Source organism: Saccopteryx leptura, chromosome 7 (assembly GCF_036850995.1).
Source record: "Saccopteryx leptura isolate mSacLep1 chromosome 7, mSacLep1_pri_phased_curated, whole genome shotgun sequence".
NCBI lineage: Eukaryota > Metazoa > Chordata > Mammalia > Chiroptera > Emballonuridae > Saccopteryx > Saccopteryx leptura.
In genome coordinates this window covers 27,091,129-27,118,619 of record NC_089509.1, presented here as the reverse complement: position 1 = coordinate 27,118,619, position 27,491 = coordinate 27,091,129, and the positions used below count along the sequence as shown (strand labels likewise).

The 27,491-nt window shown below is 37.3% G+C and overlaps 1 protein-coding gene and 1 pseudogene across 1 annotated transcript in view; one reads left to right on the top strand and one right to left on the bottom strand.

The window, feature by feature from the left end:
• ARHGAP15 (Rho GTPase activating protein 15) overlaps positions 1-27,491 on the bottom strand; it is a 697,775-nt gene that overhangs the window by 578,759 nt on the left and 91,525 nt on the right. Inside the window, exons 4-5 of the mRNA XM_066345184.1 lie at positions 23,768-23,829; positions 11,696-11,783 (exon numbers count right to left, since the gene is read on the bottom strand). Of these exons, the coding sequence (XP_066201281.1) occupies positions 11,696-11,783; positions 23,768-23,829 (150 nt within the window). The remainder of the gene's footprint in view (positions 1-11,695; positions 11,784-23,767; positions 23,830-27,491) is intronic.
• Positions 6,262-7,015, top strand: LOC136378665 (small ribosomal subunit protein eS6-like; annotated as a pseudogene).

The following is a 27,491-nucleotide window of genomic DNA, read 5'->3' as shown; positions in this document are numbered from 1 at the left end:
AGATAAGGGCCTAATATCCAAAATATACAAAGAACTCATAAAACTCAACAACAAACAAACAAACAATCCAATAAAAAAATGGGAAGAGGACATGAACAGACACTTCTCCCAGGAAGAAATACAAATGGCCAACAAATATATGAAAAGATGCTCATCTTCTTTAGTTATTAGAGAAATGCAAATCAAAACTGCAATGAGATACCACCTCACACCTGTTAGATTAGCAATTATTAACAGGACAGGTAATAGCAAATGTTGGAGAGGCTGTGGAGAAAAAGGAACCCTCATACACTGTTGGTGGGAATGTAAAGTAGTACAACCATTATGGAAGAAAGTATGGTGGTTCCTCAAAAAACTGAAAATAGAACTACCTTATGACCCAGCAATCCCTCTACTGGGTATATACCTCAAAAACTCAGAAACATTGATACGTAAAGACACATGCAGCCCCATGTTCATTGCAGCATTGTTCACAGTGGCCAGGACATGGAAACAACCAAAAAGCCCATCAATAGATGACTGGATAAAGAAGATGTGGCACATATACACTATGGAATACTACTCAGCCATAAGAAATGATGACATCGGATCATTTATAGCAAAATGGTGGGATCTTGATAACATGATACGGAGTGAAATATGTAAATCAGAAAAAACCAGGAACTGCATTATTCCATACGTAGATGGGACATAAAAGTGAGACCAAGAGACATTGATAAGAGTGTGGTGGTTATGGGGGGAGGGGGGAGAGGGAGAGGGAAGGGGGAGGGGGAGGGGCACAAAGAGAACTAGATAGAAAGTGACAGAAGACAATCTGACTTTGGGTGATGGGTATGCAACATAATTGAACGACAAGATAACCTGGACATGTTATCTTTGAATATATGTATCTTGATTTACTGATGTCACCCCATTAAAAATAAAAAAAAATTAAAGATAAAAAAAAAACATAACAAAGAATGTAAAGTACTTATGTAATGAAAACTACAAACCATTGTTAAGGGTAATCGAAAAAGATACAATGAGATGGAACAATATTCCTTGTTCTTGCATAGGAAGAATAAATATAATTAAAATGGATATATTACCCAAAGCAATTTAAAAATTTAATGCAATTCCTATCAAAATTCCAATGACATTTTTTAAAGAAATGGAACAAAAAATCATCAGATTTATATGGAACTATAAAAAACTCCAAATACTCAAAGCAATCCTAAAGAAAAAGAACGAAGTTGGGGGCATTACAATACCTGACTTCAAACTATATTATAGAGCCACGACAATCAAAACAGCATGGTATTGGCAGAAAAAATAGACACTCAGACCAATGGAACAGAATAGAAAGTCCAGAAATAAAACCACACATATATATATAATCAAATAATTTTTGATAAAGGGGCCAACAACACACAATGGAGAAAAGAACGCCTCTTCAATAAATGGTGCTGGGAAAACTGGAAAGCCACATGCAAAAGAATGAAACTCGACTACAGTTTGTCCCCTTGTACTAAAATTAATTCAAAATGGATCTAAGACCTAAATATAAGACCTGAAACAATAAAGTACATAGAAGAAGACATAGGTTCTAAACTCATGGACCTTGGTTTTAAAGAGCATTTTATGAATTTGACTCCAAAGGCAAGGGAAGTGAAGGCAAAAATAAATGAATGGGACTACATCAGACTAAGAAGTTTTTGCTCAGCAAGAGAAACTGACAACAAAATAAAGAGACAGCCAACTATAATAAATGGGAAATGATATTTTCATACAACAGCTCAGGTAAGGGCCTAATATCCAAAATATACAAAGAACTCGTAAAACTCAACAACAAACAAATAATCCAATAAAAAAATGGGAAGAGGACATGAACAGACACTTCTCTCAGGAAGAAATACAAATGGCCAATAGATATATGAAAAGATGTTCATCTTCATTAGTTTTTAGAGAAATGCAAATCAAAACTGCAATGAGATACCACCTCACACCTGTAAGATTAGCTATTATTAACAAGACAGGTAATAGCAAATGTTGGAGAGGCTGTAGATAAAAAGGAACCCTCATTCACTGTTGGTGGGAATGTAAAGTAGTACAACCATTATGGAAGAAAGTATGATGGTTCCTAAAAAAACTGAAAATAGGCCCTGGACGGTTGGCTCAGTGGTAGAGCGTTGGCCTAGCGTGCAGAAGTCCCGGGTTCGATTCCCGGCCAGGGCACACAGGAGAGGCGCCCATTTGCTTCTCCACCCCTCCCCCTCTCCTTCCTCTCTGTCTCTCTCTTCCCCTCCTGCAGCGAGGCTCCACTGGAGCAAAGATGGCCTGGGCACTGGGGATGGCTCCTTGGCCTCTGCCCCAGGCGCTAGAGTGGCTCTGGTCGCAACAGAGCGACGCCCCGGAGGGGCAGAGCATCGCCCCCTGGTGGGCAGAGCGTCGCCCCCTGGTGGGTGTGCTGGGTGGATTCCAGTCGGGTGCATTCGGGAGTCTGTCTGACTGTCTCTCCCCGTTTCCAGCTTCGGAAAAATACAAAAACCTCCCCCAAAACTGAAAATAGAACTACCTTATGACCCAGCAATCCCTCTACTGGGTATATACCCCCAAAACTCAGAAACATGGATACATAAAGACACATGCAGCCCCATGTTCATTGCAGCATTGTTCACAGTGGCCAAGACATGGAAATAACCAAAAGGCCCTTCAATAGAAGACTGGATAAAGAAGATGTGGCACATATACACTATGGAATACTACCCAGCCATAAGAAATGATGACATCAGCTCATTTACAACAAAATGGTGGGATCCTGATAACATTATACAAAGTGAAATAAGTAAATCAGAAAAAAACAAGAACTGTATTATTCCATACGTAGATGGGACATAAAAACGAGACTAAGAGACATTGATAAGAGTGTGGTGGTTACGGGGGGAGGAGGTAGAAGGGAAGGGGGATGGGGAGGGGCACAAAGAAAACTAGATAGAAGGTGATGGAGGACAATCTGACTTTGGGTGATGGGTATGCAACATAATTGATTGACAAGATAACCTGGACATGTTTTCTTTGAACATACATACCCTGATTTATTGATGTCACCCTAGTAAAATTATTTTTAAAAAAATACATTGGGTGACATCTGTGAGGAGTTGTTAATTGTTCACAGGAAAAATAAGTAAATGGGTGCTCTAAATTATAGAGCTTCTTCCCCATGAGACAATTTATCATTTTTTTTAACCTGAATGCATCTTTTTTTTTTTTTTTTTGCCATATCCTATGTCCAGAGTCAGGCGTCTACTCTCATATCAAACAGGAGCTCTAAAGTCACAAAGCATAGCAGGGATCTAGGAGGCAAGTTGAACCTTAAGTGCTGGAGCCTTGGAAATATTTCACTGATACTAAAATAGATATGACTACCTGAAAAAAGCAAAGTGTATGAGTAAAGGCCTCAGAGGATAAATCATGTTGACAATTTTTGTTCCTTTAGAATGCCTCTAGCGCCAGGTGAAACAAATAATATTGTAGGTGCTTTCAAGGCAACAGTTTTGCTCTTGGTCTAAATGAGATAAAGTCTTGATTCTCAACGAGTCAGCTTCTTCTTTTGACTTTTCCCTACGATAGGTTTGGTTCTTTTATAACATATAATACCTATGTCATACTGCTGTTCAGTATATATTTGTTAAAAGAAAGATATAGGAGGTCCTGGCCGGTTGGCTCAGTAGTAGAGTGTCTGCCTGGCGTGTGGAAGTCCCGGGTTCGATTCCCAGCCAGGCCACATAGGAGAAGCACCCATGCACTTCTTTACCCTTCCCCCTCTCCTTTCTCTCTATCTCTCTCTTTCTCTCCCACAGCCAAGGCTCCACTAGAGCAAAGCTGGCCCAGGTGCTGAGGATGGCTCCATGGCCTCCTTCTCAGGCACTAGAATGGCTCTTGTTGTAGCGGAGCAATACCCCAGATGGGCAAAGCATCACCCCCTAGTGGGCATGCCGGGTGGATACCAGTGAGGCGCATACAGGAGTCTGTCTTTCTGCCTCCCCCACTTTTCGCTTTGAAAAAATACCAAAAAACAAAAGAAAGAAAGATATGATAGACTGTTCTACTATTCTAGGGTGAAGATGTCTAGGGACTGAACACACCTTATTAAAGATTTGTCCTTGATAGCAAATCATAGCCTATGAAACTCTTCAATCCTTCTATTGTATCTTTCAACAACACTGAAAAAAAGAATGTCTTTATTTTTTTAGCACACGGACCTTACCCATTCCTAGTTTTATGCCTTTGTTCATATTTTTTACTCCACTAGAATTCCCTGACTACAAATCTGTACGTATTGAAATGATAACTACCCTTCAATGCCCAATTCAAACCTTCACAGATGTGAGCTCTTCCTCCTTTAAATCTCAAATAAATAAATAAATAAATAACCCTCTGTTATGTTTCTTATTTCCTCTCACCCTATTCTTTTGGCAGCGATGCTATAAAGCAAAGACTGTATCTTGATTATTCCTGATTATAACTCTATGCCTTATATGTAGCCCTAATGAGCAAGCTGTTCATTGTAGGATTTCAATACATATTCTTATGAAGCCTTTTCCTACCAAGGCTTATATAAATAGCACAAACTTGATTAACCAAATGCATATTTAAATGAAAGTGAGGTGGATTGTAATGAGAAACTATGTTATCTGACTCAATTCTCCAACTAAAAACAATGAATAATGCTGGATAATTTTTTTTAAATTACCTTAAAGGAAAGAAAAAAGATGAAAAGATAGTAGAAAGTGAGAGGGAAAATATTTGTTTGGAGGTGGAACTCTAAACCCAGAGAGAAAAAGTGAATATCTAATGAATATAACAACACTTGGTCTGAAGGCATCTGTTTATACTGTTTGAACTTTGGTCCACTGACCTCACAGAGTAATGGAAACAGTACTGCCTGGGGTCTTAGGAAAAGATAAAGGACCAATATTAAATGTGTTGCTTTTCTCCAACCCCAAGGGTTTATAAAGAAGACTGCCCTTGTAGATGAGCAATGAAAGAGAAGAACGAGTCAAGATTAATTCTATCTCTGAGAAGTTGTAGCACAGCTGTAGCCCTCCTATTATGTACACATAATCTAAGAAAATTAAACTGTTAACCTAGATTGAGTTAATCAGTCATTGGGAGTGTCCAGAGCCTTTGAAAAAAATGTAAAATGGTCTGGAGTACAGTGTATTTATCCCAGGCCTCAGAGACCTCCTATGATTACTTCAATAGCAATGATTAACACCCAGGCAAAGATAACTAGACAGAAAACAACATGAGTGAGAAGCAGCAGAAAGAGACTGATGTGAACTTCTAATATTAAAAATCACAAGATAGAGAATATAAAATATTGTCTTACAATTTTAACAACATAAAAGAGTTTTGAAAATATTTGCTGGATACAAATGACAAAGTAAATTTAAAAAAAATTATAGAAACAAAAATTACAATAATTAAAATAAATACAATGTTATTCACAAAAGAAAACTGAATTAAAGAATTAGAATATAAATCAAGAGAAATTATCTGGAATGCAGTTTAGAAAGACAAACTTAGGAAAAAGAGTAATATAAAACATGGAGGATAGAGAGAAAACTTAACAAGTTTAACTAGAAATTTAGAAGAAAGGAGACTATAAAAGAAGCTATATTTGCCTGACCAGGTGGTGGCACAGTGGATAAAGCATTGGACTGGGACGTGGAGGACCCAAGTTCAAAATCCTGAGGTCTCAAGCTTGAACCCAAGGTCGCTGGTTTGAGCAAGGAGTCACTTGGTCTGCTGTAGCCCCCTGGTCAAGGCACATATAGGAAAACAATCAATGAACAACTAAGGTGCTGCCACAAAGAATTGATGCTTCTCATCTCTCTCCCTCCTGTCTGTCTATCTCTTTCTTTGTCTCTGTCACACAAAAAAGCTATATTTGAAAAGATAATAACTTGGAATTTTTAAAAAATATATATTTTTAATATATATAAAATGATGAATATATAATATATATATATATATATAATGACATTTCTAAATAATTTCAAGAGGCTCAACAATCCGGGCAGGGAAAAAAAATAAGAAGAAAATGACATCTAGATGCATCATGGTGAATCTGTGGACAAACAAAAGTAATGAAACATATTATGAAGAGCCAGAGAACAGCAGTTAGACTAACAGGTAACTTCCTGATCACAGTAACAGATGACAAGAAACAATGGAGCTCTTTTTCATGGTGCATCAAAGGCAGTCAGCTCCTTCAGGATGAAGAGGAATATTTCTTTCCCAGACACTGGGGACTGGAATTCACTGAGGTGGACAATGAATGTAAACTTTGTACCTTTTATAAGGAGCGCACATGGCCACAGAAGTTGCTGCTGATGCTCTGGGAGAAGAATGGAAGTGTTATGTGGTTTGGATCAGTGGTGGGGACGACAAACAAGGTTTGTCCCTGAAGCAAGGTGTTTTGACCCATAGCCATCTCTGCCCACTGCTGAGGAAGGGGCATTCCTGCTATGGACCAAGGAGAGAGAAAAGTACAAATCCCTATGGAGTTGCATTGTGGATGCCAATCTCAGTGTTCTCAACTTGAGCATTGTAAAAAAAAGGAGAGAAAGACAGCTCTGGTTCCACTGATACAGTCCTGTGCCTCAATGCCTGAGGCCATAAAGGGCTAGCAGAATCTGCAAACTTTTTAATCTCTCTAAAGCAGATGATGTCTTCCAATACGTGGTGAGAGCGCTCCTGCACAAAGTAAGCAAGAAACCTAAGACCAAAGGACCCAGATTCAGCATCTGGTTACTTCATGTGGCCTGCAACACAAACATCTGTGTATCGCTCTGAAAAACACTGTACTAAGAGAAGTAAGGAGAAGGCTGCAGAATATACTAAATTTATGGCTGAGAGAATAAAGGAAGCCAAAGAAAAATCCCAGGAACAGACTGCCAAGAGGTATAGGCTGTCCTCTCTGAGTGTTTCTACCTCTAAGCCAAGTCTAGTCAAAAATGAGATTTTCTAGTTCTTGCTGGGTAGCTCAGGTGGTTAGAATATTATCCTGATAAGCCACATTTGTGGGTTTGATCCCTGGTCAGGGCACATACAAAGAGCAACCAATGAATGCACAAATAAGTGGAGCAACAAACTGATGTCTTTCTCTGTCTTCCTCTTTCTCAAGTCAATCAATAAATTGTTTAAAAGATGAGATTTTCTAAGAGTAACAAATAAAAAAATAAATACAAAATCTCAAAAAAAAATAGTGCAATATCTTTGATGTGCTAAAAGAAAATAGCTTTCCACTGAAAATTCTATATGCAGAGAGAATATATTTGCAGAATGAGGGAGAAATAAAGACAGTTTGAAACAAGCAGACACTGAGACAGACTGTCACAAGACCCTTACTACAGGAATTTCTCAGAATATACTTTCAAACAGAAGGAAAAGTGATCCTAGAAAGAAGGTCTAAGATGCAAGTAGAAATAAATAGCAAGAAACATGGTAAACACTGGGAAAATGGAAACCAACATTAACTTTATAAAAGAGAATAAATAATGTCTAGTGGTGTTATGAAAATAAAAAGAAAGAATTAAAATACAAGACAGCAAAAGCATATATATTGAAAGAAGAAAAATAGATTAAGCATATTCTAAGCTAATATTGTGAAGGGTGAAAGATTTGATAAGCTTTAGTCTTTGATAAATAGCAATGTTGTAATCTTAGGTAAGTCACTAACAGAAAAGAAACAAAGTATCATTCTTAAAAGTAGAGAAAAATATAAAATAATAAAAAATAAATAAAAGAAAAGAAAAAGCAAGACATTGTGAGAAAAAAGCATAAACCAAAACAAACTCACACCATGAATCCATTTATCAAAATCCAAAACCAGACAAAATCAACTATTTTGTTAAGGGCTATAGATATAGGTGGGAAAATGATGAAAGGTAATAAAATAATAACTAAAATGTGATTTAACTCGGGGACAACGGAAGGGGCTGTGATGATATAGGGTCAAACGGCAAGGGGTGGGGCTTTGAGGGCAGCAAGGTCTGTATCTTGACCTGGGTGGTGGTTATGTAGAAGTTCGAGGAATAATTTAAAATATATGTATGTGTTTTATACATTTTACTAAAAATGTTTTCTGTATTATTTTCCAATGCTGATATTTAGAAAGTTTAAAGTGAGTTAAAATCAGAATATATAAAAATCTGTGAGAATGTGAACACTATCCCTTCCTTCAGAGTCTAGCACAGCCAGATGCAGGGACACAGGTAGCTCACTGGAGGACAGCGAGTTGAGACCACACTTTCTCTGGTCCATGGTGAACAAAACAGTCACAGTATATGTTCACACAGAAGAGGGACAGTTTTATCTTACCGAGATTTGAGACAGAGTATTTTACAATGTCCTTTTTCTGTTAGAAAGTGACAGGTGGTGAGTTACTCTTTAATATCCTTATTAAAACAAACAAGGTCAGTCCTCCCTCTCCCTTGAATAGGTGACAGAGTAGCCAGAGTTTAAGAATCTATAATTTACAAACACCAGCAACGTGATTCTATGTCTATTTTCAGGGGAAGGTAACTTTCGATGAAAATGTGACTTGGTTATGAACTGAAACAACTTCAGTGAGAACGAAAAAATGTCAAACGTGGAATGTTGTACCAGGCACAACAGTTTGTGACATGTTGTATTAAATGTGATAGCCTTCAGGGTAAGAGCCAAAGGAGGGAAATGTCTATGGACATGCAGGAGGTTACATCTAAAGCCCCATACAGAGGATGGCTTCATTTTCAGAATATTCAGTGCTCAGACACAACATTTTATGGTGCCTATGAATATATATTTCTCTTCTTGTTGGGTCTACATACTGTGTAACTTAAATTAATATATTTTGTATATTATACATGTCTTAATCAGCTGAACTGCAAAACTAATACAGGGGCACAATGTGTTATAATAATTATATTTGATATACAATAGCATATAATATATATAATTTAATAGAGAACAATATAATAAGTATTTGATGGCTATTATGTGTTTTTGTGTTTGTTTTATTAACTAATCTCATTCATTAACAATTCTGCTGACAGATATTACTATCGCCTTTTACAGCTGAGGATCTCAAAGAAATTGGGTAACTTTGTTGCTCCTAAAGGGCAAAACTAGAGTGAAGTTCCCAGTGGTTGAACTTCAAAGCCCCACTCTTAGCTACTTTGTTGTTTGGACTTACCACTGCATCCACATTCAAAGAGTATTCATTCCTATGAAGATTAAAATATCATTTACTCTTTCAAACCACATTCTCCATTCACTCAGGCAAATTCTACTGACCCCTTGGAGGTAAGGACAGGCTTCTCCCTAGAAGCAAATGAATACTACCAGGACACGTGTAAGGGAGAGTACAAGAGAAATTTAGAAATTTGGGCATAAATCTTTTTCAAAATAAAACCACAGCATCTTTAATCAAGGTCTGGAAATTGTCGTATCCTTTCTCTGAAACTAGAATTGGTAAATGCGGGCTATCTGACTAGGCCTTTAATAGTTGGTTAGAAATGTATCCAAGGATTTGACTAGCAAGACAATTCATGCTGTCCAAACATGAATCTCTAATTCTTTTCCCCTTTACCACAAAATACATTTCCTGTCCTGAATTTTCTTTGAAGACAATGAGAGCCAGGGAGAAACCTAAGAACATTGAAAATGCCGCCAGAAGTAATAAATAGTGACTGCCAAAAAAATACCCCGCAATAACAACAAAAACTGTTAACATTTTTTCGAAAAGTACAATCTATTGTCAATCTGCAACAATTCTGAAGGTTGAAGTGGAGGCCACAAGTAGTGATTTTAATGCAAGTTTTGTCTGTCTTCAAAAGGGAGTCAGTCTCTTTTCACCTGTACAAAATTCAACAGCTGGTAATTTTATCTCCCGATCTGAGGAGATTAAAATAAAAAGTAAAACTAACAACAACAAAAAAAAACTAAAGGCTTTAAGCTGGAATCAGGACTCTCCCATTTTTGTCTAGCACATTCACATATACTCTGCTCCAATGAAATTCTTCTTACCAAGAAGGACGAGGATCGCGTTGATGCAGACAGCTCAGTTAGGCAAGCCCCCTCCCTCCCTCACTGACTTCCTTACCCTTAGAACTCATTCAAAGGAAGACAAAGGACGTGTGAGTGGATAGGGGCTGTTTTGTGCCTGGTCCTTAGGGGTACTTTATTTTTCTTAAAAAGATTATCTTAACCTTACTGTAGCCAAAAATTAAAACAAAACAAAGCCCCAAAACAAATTTCTGAGGCAGTTTAAATTAAAAATACAAAGGCCTGAGGTATATTTTTAATTTATTCATAATTAGTTTACAGATTGGACCATGTGGAGACTCCAAAATCAGCAAGCCACTTAGGGATAAAGGCTATTGCAATTATCAGGAGCAAGCCAAATGCTACCTTTTGTTCTTACTAAAATCTTCTCCTTTAAAAAAAACATCTCCTAGCAAATGATTTTCTATTTCCTATTTAAAGAGGATTACATAGCATACACGACTAGTGGCTGGAAAGCAAAGAACTTTGCATCGTTTTATTACCTGCCAAATACAAATTAGTTCATTGTGGTTAGCTCCTGCCAGCCTACCCCTTCCCTGCCGCCCATCAGGCCGATGGGCTATGGCAGGTCAGTTCCTGCCTGCAGTCCTTCCTAATCAGGAGCTTGTCAGCTATGCCGCCTGCCCACTCGCTCCCACATCCTGTGGCAGCCCTGGTGTATGGGTAGCAAGCTTTGGAGCTTGAATTGCCCCAGTAACAAATGCAAAAGTGTTCCTACTATCACTGTCAAATCTCTCTGAGCAGAAGTGAAGTCCTCCTCTAGGTACAATTAAGACATCCTACGTATTTCACTTTGTAATAACTATAGGATACAGAAATTGTATTAGCTCCATTAGATAGAGTCATAGATACATTTGGAAAGGTCAGCTGGATATAGCGAATGTCACAGCTAGACTAAGATAAAAAATCACTTTGTTAACCTAGAGTGTTTCTTCATTGGTAACACCCTAAATTAAGGTGCCATTTATAAACAGTTTATTATTATTTATTAATGTGTGGATCACTTTATAGTATGTTAGATAACAACTTAAATTCATGTATTAAAGATGTACATACATGGCTTAATAGGATTTATGTCTTATAATACTCTTTCAAACAGCTTCCCATAGTCTCATCCGTTAAGCATTTATTCCTAATGCATTTTATAATATACTTCATAATACATTATTTTAGCAAGTAGCTGCATTTAGTGATCATTTCATAAATAAGAATAAAGCATTTATAAATGGCACCTTAATTTAAAGTGTTACCTTCCTATTACTAGATAGCTGCTCACCATTTATCTTTTTTTTGTGATTATTCTCCAAATGCACCACTTAATAAAACAGACACTAAGTTCTATTTTCCCTTCATCTGATTAAAAGTTTATTGAGTCATTTCCTCCATCTGCTTTCAGATGGTGGTAGCTTGGAGGCTTTAGTATGGTTTTTGCTGAAACCAAACTTTTATTTTTTAAGTTTATACTTTATATTCTTCCATACATTTTCTTTATTGAATTTATTGGGATGACACTAGTTAACATAATTATACAGGTAAAATCAAACTTTTAATTCAACAATATTTCTCTAAAGATGGAAATTGTAGAAGCAGAACTACCCACCATATTAGACAGAGCCTGTTGTTTGGATTCTTTGTAAAATTCAATTTTTCGACTTGAAAGAACAATCCAGGAAGTAGACCAGTTTTTCCTAGGATGGGGAAGAAAGGAGAAAAGCATTACCACTTGAAGAAATTATTTCAGAGAAACAATATGAGCAACATTCAAATTCAGTAGAGACTATATTTTTAACTAGAATTCCTAAAAGTCTTTTTTTTTATTAAAGTCTACAGGTGATATGAAATTTGGGTAATAATGAAGATATTCTGTAATTTTTAAAGATAATGGTCATTTATAGTAAAAGTTGCTCAATTCTTAATCTTTCCCAAATTCTTTTCAGATACTAAAAACCTCGTTTTTGTGTACTCATAACCCATAAAATATCCACTCCATTAATGTGTATGTTTCTATAGCAAGCCAAAAATAGCAGAGTAAAAATAAGAATCAGAACCCCTTCTTTTATTGTTTCTTCTCATCATTGATTTAGTATATTTCAGAGTCTTAAAAACTGAACAGCTAATGTGCTGTGGCCTAATTCAAAATACTTTTAATGTTGAATTTCACTAGAAATCAAAGAAATGCAGATAAAAAGAGTGAAATGTTTTCTTCTTGTTTGCCAGTCAAATTGGCGAGAATTTGAAGGAATGATACCAACAGATCCTGAGTGTGCAGAGAAATGTCTTCTCTTATACAAGTTTGGTGGGAATGTAAACTAATATATCTATTATGGAGTGAATTTGGCAATACATTTTATCACTTTTATCTTTAAAAATGTGCATACTTTTTTGACTAAACAAGTCTATTCCTATGAATTTATACTTATCCTAATGAAATCATCTCATAAGTTGTTAAGACTGTGCACAAGAGCAAAGTGCACCATTATTTTTTCATTCTCTACCTAAAATATCAAAAGAGAAAAGATTGGTATGGAAATTGATTTGTATAATGGAATAATGAGGCCTGTGCTAAAAAAAAAAGAAGCAGAAGACTGTTGTGGATTGATATTGATGCAGATCATAATACAGTATGTAATGTACAACACCATCTGTGCTATTTACCTAACACTGTCCTCACACATTCCAGCCTCTTCTTATTAATTCTCAGTCATTGGATGTTCAAATAGTATGTCCTCCAATGTACCTTCTATGACTTCCTTACATAATAATAAATAATTTTATATATTTTATCTCTGTCTCATTAAAAAAAAGTCCAAAGGCCCTGGCCGGTTGGTTTGGTGGTAGAGTGTCGGCCTGCTTCTCCACCCCTCCCCCTCTCCTTCCTCTGTCTCTCTCTTCCCCTCCCGCAGCTGAGGCTCCATTGGAGCAAAAGATGGCCTGGGCGCTGGGGATGGCTCCTCTGCCTCTGCCCCAGGTGCTAGAGTGGCTCTGGTCGCGACAGAGCGATGCCTGGGATGGGCAGAGCATCGCCCCCTGGTGGGCGTGCCGGGTGGATCCGGGTCGGGCGCATGCGGGAGTCTGTCTGACTGCCTCCCCGTTTCCAGCTTCAGAAGAAAAAAAAAAAAAAAGTCCAAAATGAGAGAAACGTCATCTTCATAGAAGTATCTGTACATGCCTAACACAGTGCCTTAGACAAGGAGGTACTAAATATGAATTTATTGAGTCAATGATTGAAGTTAGGTGAGAAAAAAAAAAGGCTAGATAAAACAATAGTTAATTCAGTGGTAAAATCACAACTTTTACTTTGCCTTTGTATGGCTTGGTGTTTATCAAAACAAGTTTCTATCCATTATATCACATTGCTACAATTTGCTTTGGTTTAACACTCATTTCAAAATATCTGAATTCATTTTACAAAGTGGTTTTAAAAAGAAGTTTACACAAAGAGTTTACCCAAGTCAATAAAAAACAACACAAAAATATGTTTAAAATGACCAGTCAAGATCTTTTTGTAATTTATTCCCAATTGCCTCTTAGGATCTATGCTTTTGATTGAAAGGACAGCTCTGAGTCAATAAAGTTATATTTACAACAAGATTAGGCGGCTCTTACATGCCTGAAGCTTTCTTAATGATACTCTACTGTGTTAAAAAAAAATGACAAACAGTAATGGCCACAATGTATATTTTCCAACTTGCAAATATAAACACTATGTCCTTGGATCTACTTTTCTTCAAATGAAGGGTCATTTTTTCAATTAAATGATGAAAAAGATACAGGGGGAAAAAACACAGAAAAACCCATGTAGGCCTTTTCTCTCTTTCTCGCTAGTGGCCATTTCTCCTTTTAGGTAGCAGCAGCTGCAAGTGCATTAGCGCCATAGGCTTCTCTTTGTGCAGGCTAGATTAGGTGGCCCCATAATGTAGGATGGCCCCAAGTAGAGAACAGAGAGACACTGGAAGGAGTGCTGGTCTGCTCTGGGCATCTTTTATTTCCACTCCTTACTCCCTGACTGCATGTGATCATGGAGTATCGAACACCATCAGACATGACAAAACCCATATTTAATCTGCCTGTTATATTCCCAGCTATATTTTTCATCTCCTGGCAGGGAGATACTATACCTTATTTGCTTCCTGTCTGTAGCAAGCCCTGCATAAATAGTTCTGATTTGAATCTGTTTCAGATGTTGATCGTTTATAAGACTTGTTGGCATTATTCTTCCTTTCCTTAAACTTGGAACCGAAACTGGTTAGAACTGAAGTTGCATGAAATTCAATGATCTCATGCTTCTCTATTAGAACTTTGAACTGCTGTGAAATGTTCCCTACTAGGGAAATCTGATGAGCAGCCAAAGAGGGTGAGACATGCAGGTCAAACCTTCATGATAGGAATTGCCCTGACACTTTGCATACACTGCTATTTTGTTTTGAATTTATAAACTTTTAACAATGTCTTTACGGTATTAGAATAAGAGCAAAGATTTTTCCAACTGACTTAAAATAATTTTGTTTTGTAAGGAAGGATAATATGCTGTTGTCAACCTTTAGATGCCAAATTTTATTTTATTTTTTTCATGATGGCTGTCACCACAATAATTAGTGTACTTATTTTGAGTACTTAGCATAAGTATGATTGTCTGTAGAGGTTTAGTTTCACAAAAATAAAGATGTCAAAGGTACCACTATGGAAAATGAGGTTCAGATAGTTTCAAAAACTTAAGGCCACACACTGGGATTTAGAATCAAACCCGTTTTCTCTGACTCTGAGGCCTGCACAAGTAATCTGCTCACTGTCTATGTTGTCTTTTTAAAGGATTATTCAGCACAATCTTAGTTAAGGAGATTGTCAATGTCAGATTTAATCATAGTTTTAGTCAAAATTTTCAAATTATAAAAGCTAGTGTGCATTGCATATAACCAGGGATAAGCCATTTGGGCTCCCTTCTGAGCTCTTTTACCTGATGCTAATTAGAAGATTTGGGCAAAGGCCTGTCAGTTCCAAGCTCTCCTCTTCCCTGAGAAGTTGCACTGACTTAGTCACATTATGAGCCCTTCAATTCCTTGTAAGAAGCCAGAAGCAGAGGTGAGTGCTAATGGTGGCAGTCTTGTCTTTCCTGCTATAGGATTATTCTGGTCTCTGAGGAGCAGACTCACCTGTACTCAGTGAAGAGCATAAAACTAGAGAGTCAGTCAAAAGCCTCTAGTCCAGGAGTGATTGAGAATTCACCTAATGGGAACAACTTTTAACCTATGATTTTGATTGGAACCTCCTCATCATGCTTACAATATCTGTACTGCCCATTCCCAATCTGATATGTTTTGCTCATTGTGTTGCCTATAGTTCTCAGGGTATCAACGGAAGAGCTTTCTTAACCCTGTTACTCTAACACAGAGCTTCTGACGGCATTGTCAGCTTTGGAGAGAGTGTGTAAAGGGTCAATTGGCAAGGTTTTGCCCTGACTTGAACCTTATAATGCTTTTCGTATACAATGACAGGTAACTGTTGTTCAGTATATTGAGAGGCAACTCAGAAAGTATGCAATGTCTGTAAGCTCAGAGGCCTTAGCCAGGACAGGTGATGCTAGGACGATCTGATGAAACTTTTACAATCGACTTTTCGAGGATGAAGCTGTCTGTTCTCAGAATGAAAAGTAAGACCCTCTACTCTCCTGGTTCTTCTAAAGAGACATCATCCTAAACTCTTAGTTTTCCCACTTCTGGACACAGAATTTGACATTTAATATGTGCCTATTAAAAGTTTTTGAGTAAAAAAAAATACACACACACACACACACACACACACACACGAGCTCTCAGATTTCGAGAGGGTCACACATCTAGGTTTTCCCATGTTTGCTGTGATGCATTAACAAGGAGTACAAAAGCACTTGCCTCCTGCATTTGCCTTTTCTGCGCCTTAGTTCCCTAGTGATTTGATATGTCATTCCTAGCATTAAAAAATAAATAAATAAATAGAAAAGAAAAGAAAAGAAAGCTCTCTCTAATAGTTCTGGGTTAGTATATTTTTGGTAATTTATAATTCTAGTGGCAATACCTGAGCTTGCCAGAGGTCTTCCTGACTTCTTCAATGTGCGTTAATAAGATGACCTGGTATTTTGTATGCATCAAGCTATTTAATCTTTAAGCAAATCACAGTACCTATTGAGCATCTACCACATGACAGACACAGTTGCAAGGACTGAATATGTACAGGCAAACTAAGAGAGACCTTAAGAAGTTTACTTCAAACTCAGAGAAGCAGGCAGTAAACACGGAAATAAAGAAATTCTCCAAACAACACTGGGAGGAGGGTAATACCCCCATTTTACAGGTGAGAAAACCAAAGCTCAGTGAGGCTGCAGCCTACTCAAAGACATAGAAGGAATAAATATGGGATTCAGGCCACATCTCCTGGACCTTGCTCATTCAGCTGTATCAGCTCTCTCTAGCGCAGGTAGATGTAACTCTCCCTCAGTCACATAGGCATGTGATGCTGAGCCTCACAAGAGACTGAGAAAGGTGGATACAGAACTGTTGTCACTCCTGAATGTCTTTCTTTCTGGAGCAAGGTTACTTCGTAGTCTGACCTGAGCTGTCCGAGAATGCTGAGTTGCAAGACCTTTAATCCCTACCTTCCCATGATGGCAAACAGGGAGCCAATTAATGACTCATCTTAAATTTGAGGACACTTTTTTTTTTTCCTATTTTTTCACACAGAAGGATAAAAACCAAACTGTTGGGCCCTGGCTGGATAGTTTTGTTGGTTAGAACATCATTCCAGTGTGCAGAGGTTGCCGGTTTGATCCCCGGTCAGGGCACATATAGGAACAGATTGATGTTCCTGTCTCTCTCTCTCTATCTCCCTTCCTCTCTCTCTAAAAAAGTAAATTAAAATTTTTTTTTAAAAAAGCCTAAACTGCTGGATAGACTTAAGGATTAAGTAAGACACATAGCTCAAGAAATATCTCAATTCAGTAAGTCAGATGTCCCAGGAATAAGTGAGCCAACCTTCCCATAAATTTAGAGGGGTAATAGTTAGGTGAGGTATTGATATTGAGGGTAGTGATTCAGTGCATTAAACAGATATAAGAATTTCAGGCATTTAATTTTTGTGGACAAAAACAAATCACACCTAAGGGTGTCAAGGTGCTTACTACAATTAAGAAGAGGAACTAAATTTTAAAAAGACAATGATTTATAATTTATGCAATTGGTAAGACACTTCACAGAACTTTCCTAAACAAATAGTGAGTTGTGAAGGTGGAAATAAAACACACACAGACACACACACAACCAACCAAAAACCAAACACACAAAAAACCCATAGGCATCAGCTTGGTTCAAACCTCTTTGCATTCTACATAATGGACACCGGATGGCAGCACATAATAACAGCAACCTTGTAACTGCTTATCTGAAGAACTTGACAGAAAATGGCTCTTAAAATATTCATTATGGTTATAAGTCATTTGCTCTAACATCAAACTTTATATTCTACACTCACCTCTCTTTTGCTTCCTTTGGGTAATGCTAGGGTGGCGAACCAAAATGTCAGAAGAAAATATATGTGAAATTTCTTGGTAAATTTCAGACTCTCTTTGTGCCGCCTGCCTTTGTTATCTGACTCCGTCACACTGGATTTGACTTGATTCCGCACCAGTGGTGGGAGTGAAAGTGATTTACTCTAGTGTCCCTGACTGATTTACCGCAAAATCTCTCGGATGCCGTCAAGCGTTCTGACTCGTTCTCAAACTGGTAGGTTAGGAACTTATTTCTTCGTTTCCATATTCTAAGCTTCTTGTAATTTGTCACATCTAAAAAGAGGGTCAAATAGGCGCTGGCGTATAAATATACACATCTCTGTCAGTATTGCAAGAAATGGAAAAGCTTTACATTTTTAAAGAGTTATAAGATGTTAGAAATTATAACAGAGTGGATGATGAAAATCCTAAAACTAAAGCAATCTTTAACAAACTAACTTTCATATTATGTAGTCTCCAAGTCTTCCTTCCAGTCCTCACTATGAAAAATAGAAACAGCCTGAGACAATTTACTGGGATCCTGAGCAGAAAACGCTAAAGAAAAAGTAAGTTCGTGTTAGAGGTGTACTTTTGTATCTCATTCTAAAGGCAGTTTATTCTGAGTAACAATTATTTTAAATAAAAGAAATAAAAAGAAACAAACAAATCTAATAGCAATGGGCCCTAGGCTGAAAATGGCACCAGTAGACAGAAACTGGCACCACTGTCCTCCACCCCTTCCCAGACCCCTCCCAGCAAGTCCTTTTCAGGCCCGTCGGAAGAGCGGAGGAAGACGCTACAGGCGATAAGATGAATAGAGCCAACGAGAGGACCAGGGGCGGGCCGGAAGTGAGAGCGCAAAGGGAGCACCCATGGCGTCCGTGCTGTCAGGTGCCTTTTGTAAATTAAACTCCTGAAAAGAACTTTTCATCAGGTCTCATGGTGCCTCAGAGAGGTTGGGGCTACTTCAATTTTGGGGTCACCAAATGAAGGGATCCTCAAACTTCACCAGAAAGCTAACATATATTTTCAGTGTATACAATTAAAAATTGAAGTTGAATGATAAATGCACTTGGCTTTCAATCCTGTCTGCAATCACTGGGGAAATTTATATAACTTCATTTTTAAATAAAGCTATATTTATGGTCCTTTATGAATGGGAGCTATAGTCAATGGGTTTTTTTCCCCACTCTTTTTCATATTTAGAGATAGGGGAAACATTTCTTAGAAAGAGAAATTATATAAAAGAGGGAAGCTAAAGAAAAAGGAAAACGAGGAGAGAAAATAATGGAAATAAGGACGTAATACATGATGTGGATGACTTATTATTATAGATTTATGAGTAAAAAACTTTTTAAATATTAATTAAATATTTGTTAAGTGGCAATTGAAGCCTTGGTACTGTTGATGGTACAAAATAAAAGGACAATTTTTGCTCCCTGGCCTCAAAACATTCTAGGAAGAAAGAAAAAACTAACCTACTTTAAAGTGAGGACAGTGCTAAAACTTACACTGACTATTTGTACAAAAAGATTTGGGAGAAAGGAGAAGTTAATACAAAAGACTAACTTTCTCTACTTGTAAAGTTAAAGTAATAATAAATCCTATCTTAGAGTATTATTTCAGTATTGCTGGCAAAACATTTAGGCAAGTGCTTGACAGAATAAACATGTATTAATATTTCTTATTAACACATTAAAATGTATATAAGTATATTAAAGAAACTTGATAAATGGTAAAAACAATTATCAAGAGAAATTTTATATAGAACATATAAATTATAGCAATTGTGGTATACCATTTAATAGTTACTAAATTATCAATGAGCTAAAAATTATACAGTTTTTAAAGTTATAATTAAACTGACCATTTTGTTTCCAGTTACAGAAGTATACAGACTCCTTGGGCAAGATATATAACTATACATAATAGTCATTAAAAAAAACGGTCATGTGATTTAATTAAGTAATGCAGGTTTAGAGTTTATCTAAAGAAAATATAAAAGAAAAAATGACAAATAATGATTTACTGAAATTATAACTATTTTAGTACAAAACTGGAATCAATTTAAAAATCAAATAAAAGAGGAGTATAGGAGTGGTTTGGTCCCATCAGCATGGTGAACTATTTTATGTTATTAGACATAGTGACCATATCTTCAATGTTCAACTTGTAAAGTGTTTATAATACCAACAAAAGCAAACCCCCAAAATAATAGAAAGTAAGATTATGTAACAATTGAAGTCAAATTTAAAGATTTCTGGTCATTTAAGACTTTTATCAGAAAGATAACTAGACAATGAGAGACTTGGAGAAGTTTCCAAAGTCCGAAGTTGACAAGGTAATACTACCTATAGTATATTAGGAGTTCTTTCAAAAAACATCAGAAACTCAATAGAAAATAGTCAAAATTTAATTCAGAGGCAATTCTGAAAATGTAGATCCTGATGGACTCGAAACAGGTGAAATGACGCTCAACTGAAATACCAATCAGAGAATAAAAATAAATGCAACACTGCAGTATTGCTCTATGGCCATCAACTTGCAAAACAGTGTTATATGAACCTATGTGCTGATATAATTACAGCAAGACAAAGCCCTTCTGCTTTGCAGAAGGAATGTGAAGTTATGCACTCATTCAGGAAAATGCCTGACAACAGCACTCAGTGGATTTATAAATTTGTGTACCTTATAGCCAAGTAATTCCTCACTGCTATAGATCTGCAGCAGAGAGAATTCCTGACAGGTTAGTAACAAGCCTTAGATGTGTGGTTTATTGCAATGTTGTTTGTGAGCAAAAGAGTTAGGGACAATCAGGCATGGGGCCGCGGGCCGAATCCGGCCCATGTAATGAGTTTATGCAGCCCACAATTAAATTTTTAATATTCTCCGCTATTTTAAAATCTCAGCTACTTAGAAGCGGAAGCCTCTTTGATTATTGGAAATCGAGATATTTAAGAAGATAGTGAATACTCGGAAAAGAATTCCACATGTGACTAATCTAGGGTTAACTTCCAATAATTGGTTGAATGAATTTGCGATACTGCCTTATTTTTTTTTTTAAATTCCATTATAAAGATTTATAACTTTTGTACTCGTCAGTACTCGATATAAACTGTTTGACATTTAGTGGCAATGTGAAACCCACATTCTTTTAGGTGGAGTTTGCCAGTGCGCCCCCAAGGTTGAACAATTCGTTATTTTTGTGGTCAAATGTGCTGAATCAAGTGGCATTGTAGCACAGACAATAGCTGCAGTTGATAACTGAAAACGTGTCCAGGCTGTTTGTAAAACGAAATAATTGTTTTATTTGCGATATAACTCCTTCAAGTTCATTCTATTAAATATTGTTTCAATTGATTGTGATAGAGTTTTGATATACAGTATATAATTATATTTTTATTAAAAATAGTTTATTAAAATAATATTGTATATTAATTTTTTTTCACTCACATTTATTCGTAAACAAATTACATGATAAAATTTTATTTACTTAAATAAATAGTTTTTGTACTTAACATTTTTTAATTTTAATATTTCGTCCAGCCTGTGCAAAATGTTTTCTTTCTAATCTGGCCCAGAGCAAAAACTGTTGGCCACGTGTGACTTAGGTGCTCACTCCTGGGAGCTTGGGTGAGTAAAATCTGGTGTATGTGCACAATGGCAAAATGGGTAGCAGTTGGAAGAAATGAACTCATTTAAAGTATATAGATATAGGTAGATGTCCAAACACTAACATTAAATAATTGTAAGAAACAGAATGACATTTATAAGACAAAAGGGCTTATACAATTTAGAACACATTCACATACACACAACTACATACAAGTCTCTAGAATGCCACACATATAGCCAAATAAATACATGGACAGTGAATTTGATAAACACACATTCTGCAAGGGATTAAACTGAGGATTGTAGACTGAGAATAAAATAAAACCAACTAGGGATCCTGCCCAGATGGGCCACACATCAAGAGTACAATCAACTCTATTCTGTGTACCTGAGGTTAAAAAAAAAAGCATCAAACTAAAATTTATATAACTTTAAATGAAAAAAGCTGAGAGAATTCATACTGGCATGCAAACTGATGGAAATGACCATAAGAGTACAAACTACTGTTTATATGAATTTAAACTAGAACACCAACATGGTATACAAACTGAGTAAAATGACAACAAATAAAACAAACAGAAAATGGCATACAAACTAATTGAAACTACCTAAAAATAATTCCTTGTGAGTAGGTTAGGGAAAGAGCTCTGTTTTGCTCTCCTGTTTTTTCTTGAAACCACCTTCTAGGGAAAAAAAAAACAAGGATGGTTTATGAGCAAGGACAGTTTACAAAAACACTGTGATGAGGGATCATCTTGTTTTCTTGGGATTCCTTTTAGAATCTCCTCCTCTTCCTTACATGAGGCTGGAAGGTAAGTCTAACCAGAGCTTTCATCTCTTCTCTCCTACCATGCCCCAGTGAAGAGCTGAAGAGGTAACTTAGACAAGTCCTTGAGTCCTTTTCTGTCCCGCTTTGAACTTTTGGTCCACATGGCTGGTAAAGTAGGAGGGGCTATGACTTATTCATCTTAGGAAGAGTCATTGCTGCACCTTCACCCTCCTTCCTTGAGCTGATAATTGGAAGTGAGATCTAAGGGAAAGGGGGATATTATTCTGGGCTAGTGAAAGTAAACAATTCTCTCCTGTTGTCTTTTCACAACCCAGCGCATGCACTAAGCCAGTTTCTCCAAGGGGCAGAGTCTAGCCCAGTCTCTTGAAGTACCCTTGCATTTGATTTTGCCTCCTGTTCATCTCTCACCTGCACCCTTCAAAGGAAGGTGTATGCAGAGTTATTGCAGAGGAACAGTCTAGGATAGGATCCAAAGCCCTGTTTGCTATCCAAGAATAAGACAATATGGGAAGAAAATGAGCTTGTTCTTTAAAACTGAAAAAGCTGTTTTAAGTAATGGAATTATGGATGAATATTGCCTCCATTTTCACTTTTTAAAAGTATATACATCCTCCACAATAGCCAGCAAACTAATAAAAGTATGGTTCTTCCTTTAATGTCGGCCAGAATGCCGTATTAGTGATGACTTGTAGAATGCAATTAACAAGAGTCCCATCACATAGCTAATTGGTACATTTATCCTTTATGGTTTTAACTGTTAATAATACAGTCATGAATAAATGCCTCGTCTCCCGCTTTGAGCACTTTCTACATACCTTTTTACCTTGCATATCACTTACTACAACACGGGTCTGAACTACATGCATCTACAGATACCAGGATTGTTTTTAGTAAACACAGTTGGTCCTTCCTATCTGCTGCTTTCCCATTAGTACAGTCAGCCAAGTGGATGAGAAGCACTACGTATTTCCATATTCTCAACTGCAGTTTCCCCACCGCAGACTCCCAACCGTGGAACAAAAACACTGTGATCAATCCAGAGTTGGTTGAATTTGCCCATGGGAAGGGTTACCTTGAGAGATAAAGTTATAAGCAGATTTTCAGCAAAGTAGGGGTGGGTGACCCTAACCCCCCTCATTGTTCAAAGGTTAATTGTAATTTGTAATAGAAACTATATGGAAAAAAGGGAAACATTCTAAAATGGATTTGATTATTTCAATATTCTTTACATAAACAATATTCTAGAATCTTTCCCTACCCTCCTATTTATCTTATTTTTTTCATTCAAGATCTGTGGTGCTGTTCATTGGGTAATGCTTATTACCATTTCTAATTAGTCTCACCTATTGTGATTATCTTGCCACCACATGTAGCTTTTTGTCTGACAGATGATTTTGTTTTCCTCAAATGATTTTTATTTGGGCAACAAATGCATGAAAAATCCTCAATATTTTTCAAATTATGCTACAAATTTATTGTTATGGAAATTTCATATACTACAAAATAAATCCATTTGCTCCCTAATCTGTTAATTTTCTAAATCAAGACCTATTATCTTATTTCTTTGCATTAAAAAAAAAAGATTTCAAGTCCTATGGTGTCAAGAACATTTTATTTATGTATTTTTTACAATAATATAGAATGTAGTCCTTAATTGGAAAATTATAATTATCATAAAAATAATAATCATAATGATAGGAGATGGGGAACTAGAATGGTTATATAAAAGTGAAGTAAATAACTTTTAGTACCTTAGTTTCTTTCCTCCATCAGCAATTTTGGCTTTTTGAAGATAACCTTCTTTTTCAACAATCTGAAAGAAGAATGTATAAGTTAAAACTGTGACAAACTCCCATGCATTATTAGTTTAAATGAACCTCTGCTTTCCAATAGTCATTGCAGTGATAGAAGTTTCCAGTCATAGAACCTCATTAATAATGCATACATAGCTTATGGTAAGTGCCTGCAAGATGATAGTCATTACAAGCCCTTAAATATCCAAAAGAAATATTACAAAGAGTAATGTGAATGATTTGTTAGATAGTGATATACCTTCAGTCACTTTTCCTTCTGGGCATTGAAGTAACTTGCTTACAAAATTGATTAACAACAGTAAAACAAAGACAAATTTAATGCTTTTCTTAATTTTACTGATCATCCTTGGAAAAGTGTTATTTTGTTTTTCTTTTTTTTTTTTTTTTTTACTCCTCACCCCCATTTCCTCACGTACCTGCTGAGGCCAGGTTTCAATAATAATCCTATGAAACCAGAAAACTGAGCCACTCGAACCAGGAAAGGACACCTACAACGGTGACATTGTGTGCATTTTTTTCACTTACCAAGATGCTCTGTGAGATACTATCCCATTACTTTCTTCTGTGATGTGGGTTTGTTGCCTTTCCTATTTGTACTTATTGGCTTTCATTACTAATACACCTTCAATTTTCTTAAAGGAGATTCAATGATCTTTTTCTAATACTACAGAGGTCTAGGGTAAATAAATGCAAATTGTAAATTGTGACTCCCAGTTCCATCTCCCATCCCAAGTCCTTACCCTGTGCTCTCTCTTTTCATCATCTCCCCTATGCTATTTGCTTATAGCTTTAAGAAGTCACCTGCCTAATAGCAAAGGACCACAAGCCCTCAGTGCTACTCTATACGCTTTTCCCATGACTGTCGTGCTCCCACTCCGCCATGTCTCCGTCTCACAAACTCTTCACTTAAAAATGCAATCTGTCTGATGTTAGAGCGTTTTTCCGTAACTCCTCTGCAACCTCTGTTAGAGTCCCCGGTCCCGAACCTCCACTTTCATTCTGCCTCCATCACTGTCATAGCACTTACTGGACCACTTGTAATGGTCCATTTAAAGTATTTAGTTGCACCTGCACCTGTGCCGTGACTTTACCTTTCACACCTGGACTCCCAGAACCTAGAGTACTTGATGGCACTAATAGTCACAATAATAAATACTGTTTGAGCAAATAAATAAATGAATAAGTGACTATTTAATGTTTATTTAAATCTTTCTAGGGATTTGGAAAAGCCAAAAGGAAAAAAGAAAAGGAAATCATCTGTACTCTGACAGGTGAAAGGAAGAGATATTTGGTAGTAAATGAGTTGTCCCAAACCATTAAAATTTCACCCGTTAAAGAATTGACTATTGGCCTGGCCTGTGGTGGTGCAGGGGATAAAACGTTGACCTACAATGCTGAGGTCACCGGTTCGAAGCCCTGGGCTTGCCCATTCAACTAAAAAAAACAACTAAAGTGAAGCAACTATGAGTTAATATTTCTCACTCCCTCCTCCACTCTCTCCTCTCTGTAAAATCAATAAATGTGAGTGAGGGTGTCCCAGCTCCATACCAGACATCTCAGCCCAGTTTTCCAATGCCAGGAAGAGAAGTTCCCCATATCTTCTGGCTGCAAAAATCAACATAGATTGTGACAGAGTGAGATAGAGAGCTGTGGGAAGTCCCAGGCAGCGCTTCTTAAAGCGCCCGCACACAGCTTACTTGGACTCACTCCCTCTGAGCCCCAGCACTGAGGCAGTAGCTTGAAAGGAACCAAGGTTGTCTAGCATCAGGGCAAGAACTGGGTAGGGGGCAGCTCTGCCAGATAAAAGTGCTAGCAGAGTCCACTTTTCCTTTTCTGAGATCCTACCCCTCGCCACCAGAGCTGCTGGGTGGGCATCTGAATCTCCATTGACTTGGCTCACACTGTTCCCTCTGCCCTGGTGATTCCTGACACTCTGCCCCACCCAGTTTGTGAGCCCACCCAAGCTGTTTCCAGTGGCTTTTCCATACAAATGGCCTGTCTTGACTGATGCTTTGGCATTTCCTAAAACTTTTCAAACCAGCAGCATCTGGCTTCTGCATACCCTGTACCTCTTGCTAAGTGACTCCTGGCCTGTCACCAGCAGCGGCTGGCCTTGGTTCACAGCTTGGCCTCCCCTGAGCACCTCCAAACCCAGCACAAGTAGCGGTCGTCTGCAAAGAACTCTGGAGCTCATGTCAGGTGACCCCAGGAGGGTGGACCTGGTGAGCACCAAAGCCCCACTGAAGTAAGTTTCATTCCATAGTCAACTCCTGCACAGCAGCTCCTCCACTGTAGTTGCTGCCAGTCCTCGCAGCTGAGAGCCCTGGGTGTTAATGCCTCTCAGTGATGCCAACAGCACCTAAGGCTCAACTAGAGCAAGACAGTCCACACAGCCCACACCAGGGCACACCTGGAGCACCCAGCTCAGGTAACTGAGAAGCCTATGCACTGGGCCCTACAGGACAACTATTAGACAAGGCCACTCTGCCAATTCTGGGGAATGTAGCAGCTCTACCATTAGGTAGAAACAAACATAGAGAAGCAGCCAAAATGTAGAGACAAAGAAATGTGTCTCAAACGAAAGAACAAGAGAAATCTTCAGAAAAAGAATTAACAGAATGGAGGTACGCAAAGTATCAGATAAAGAGTTCAAAACAATAGTTATAAGAATGCTCAAGGAACTTAGTGAGGACATAGAAATCATAAAAAAGAACCAACCAGCAATGAAGGATACACTTCCTGAAATGAAGAATAATTTACAGAGAATCAACAGTAAAGTAGATGAAATTGAGAATCAAATAAACAATTTGGAATATAAGAAAGCAAAAACACCCAATCAGAATAGCAAAATAATAATAATAATCTAAAGAAATAATAATATGTAAGTATCCTCTGGGACAATTTCAAGCATTTCATCATTTGCATCATGGGGGTACTAGAAAGAGAAGAGAGAACAAGAAATTGGAAACCTATTTGAAAAAATAATGACAGAAAACTTCTTTACCCTGATGAAGTAAATAGATATTTAAGTCCAAGAAGTGCAGAGAGTACCAAAAAAGATGAGCCCAAAGTGACCCATATCAAGACACATCATAATTAAAATGCAAAAGCTTAAAGACAAAGAGAGATTCCTGAAAGCAGTTAGAAAAAAAGCAGATAGTTACCTACAAGGGAGCTCCCATTAGACTCTCAGATGATTTCTCAAGAGAAACTTGGCAGGCCAAAAGGGAGTGGCAGGAGATATTCAAAGTGAGGAAAAGCAGGGACCTAAAACCAAGATTACTCTACCCAGCAAAGCTAAACTATCACTTAGAATCAAAGGCCATATAAAGAGGTTCCCAGACAAGAAAAAGCTAAAGGAGTTCCTCACCACAAAACCAGTATTACACGAAATGTTCAAGGGTCTTGAAGGAGAAGAAGAAGAAAAAGAAGGAGGAGGAGGAGGAAGAGGAAGAGGAGGAGGAAGAGGAAGAGGAAAGAAGGGAATGGAAGGGGAAGAGAAAGAAATAGATAAAAAATATACAATAAAATGGTAATAAACATATTTATCAGTTGAATCTAAAAAACAAAAATATGAACAAGTAGAACTGAAACAGACTCACAGATATTGAAAACATTTTATGGGCTGCCAGATGGGAAGGGGGTTGGGAGCTGAGTGGAA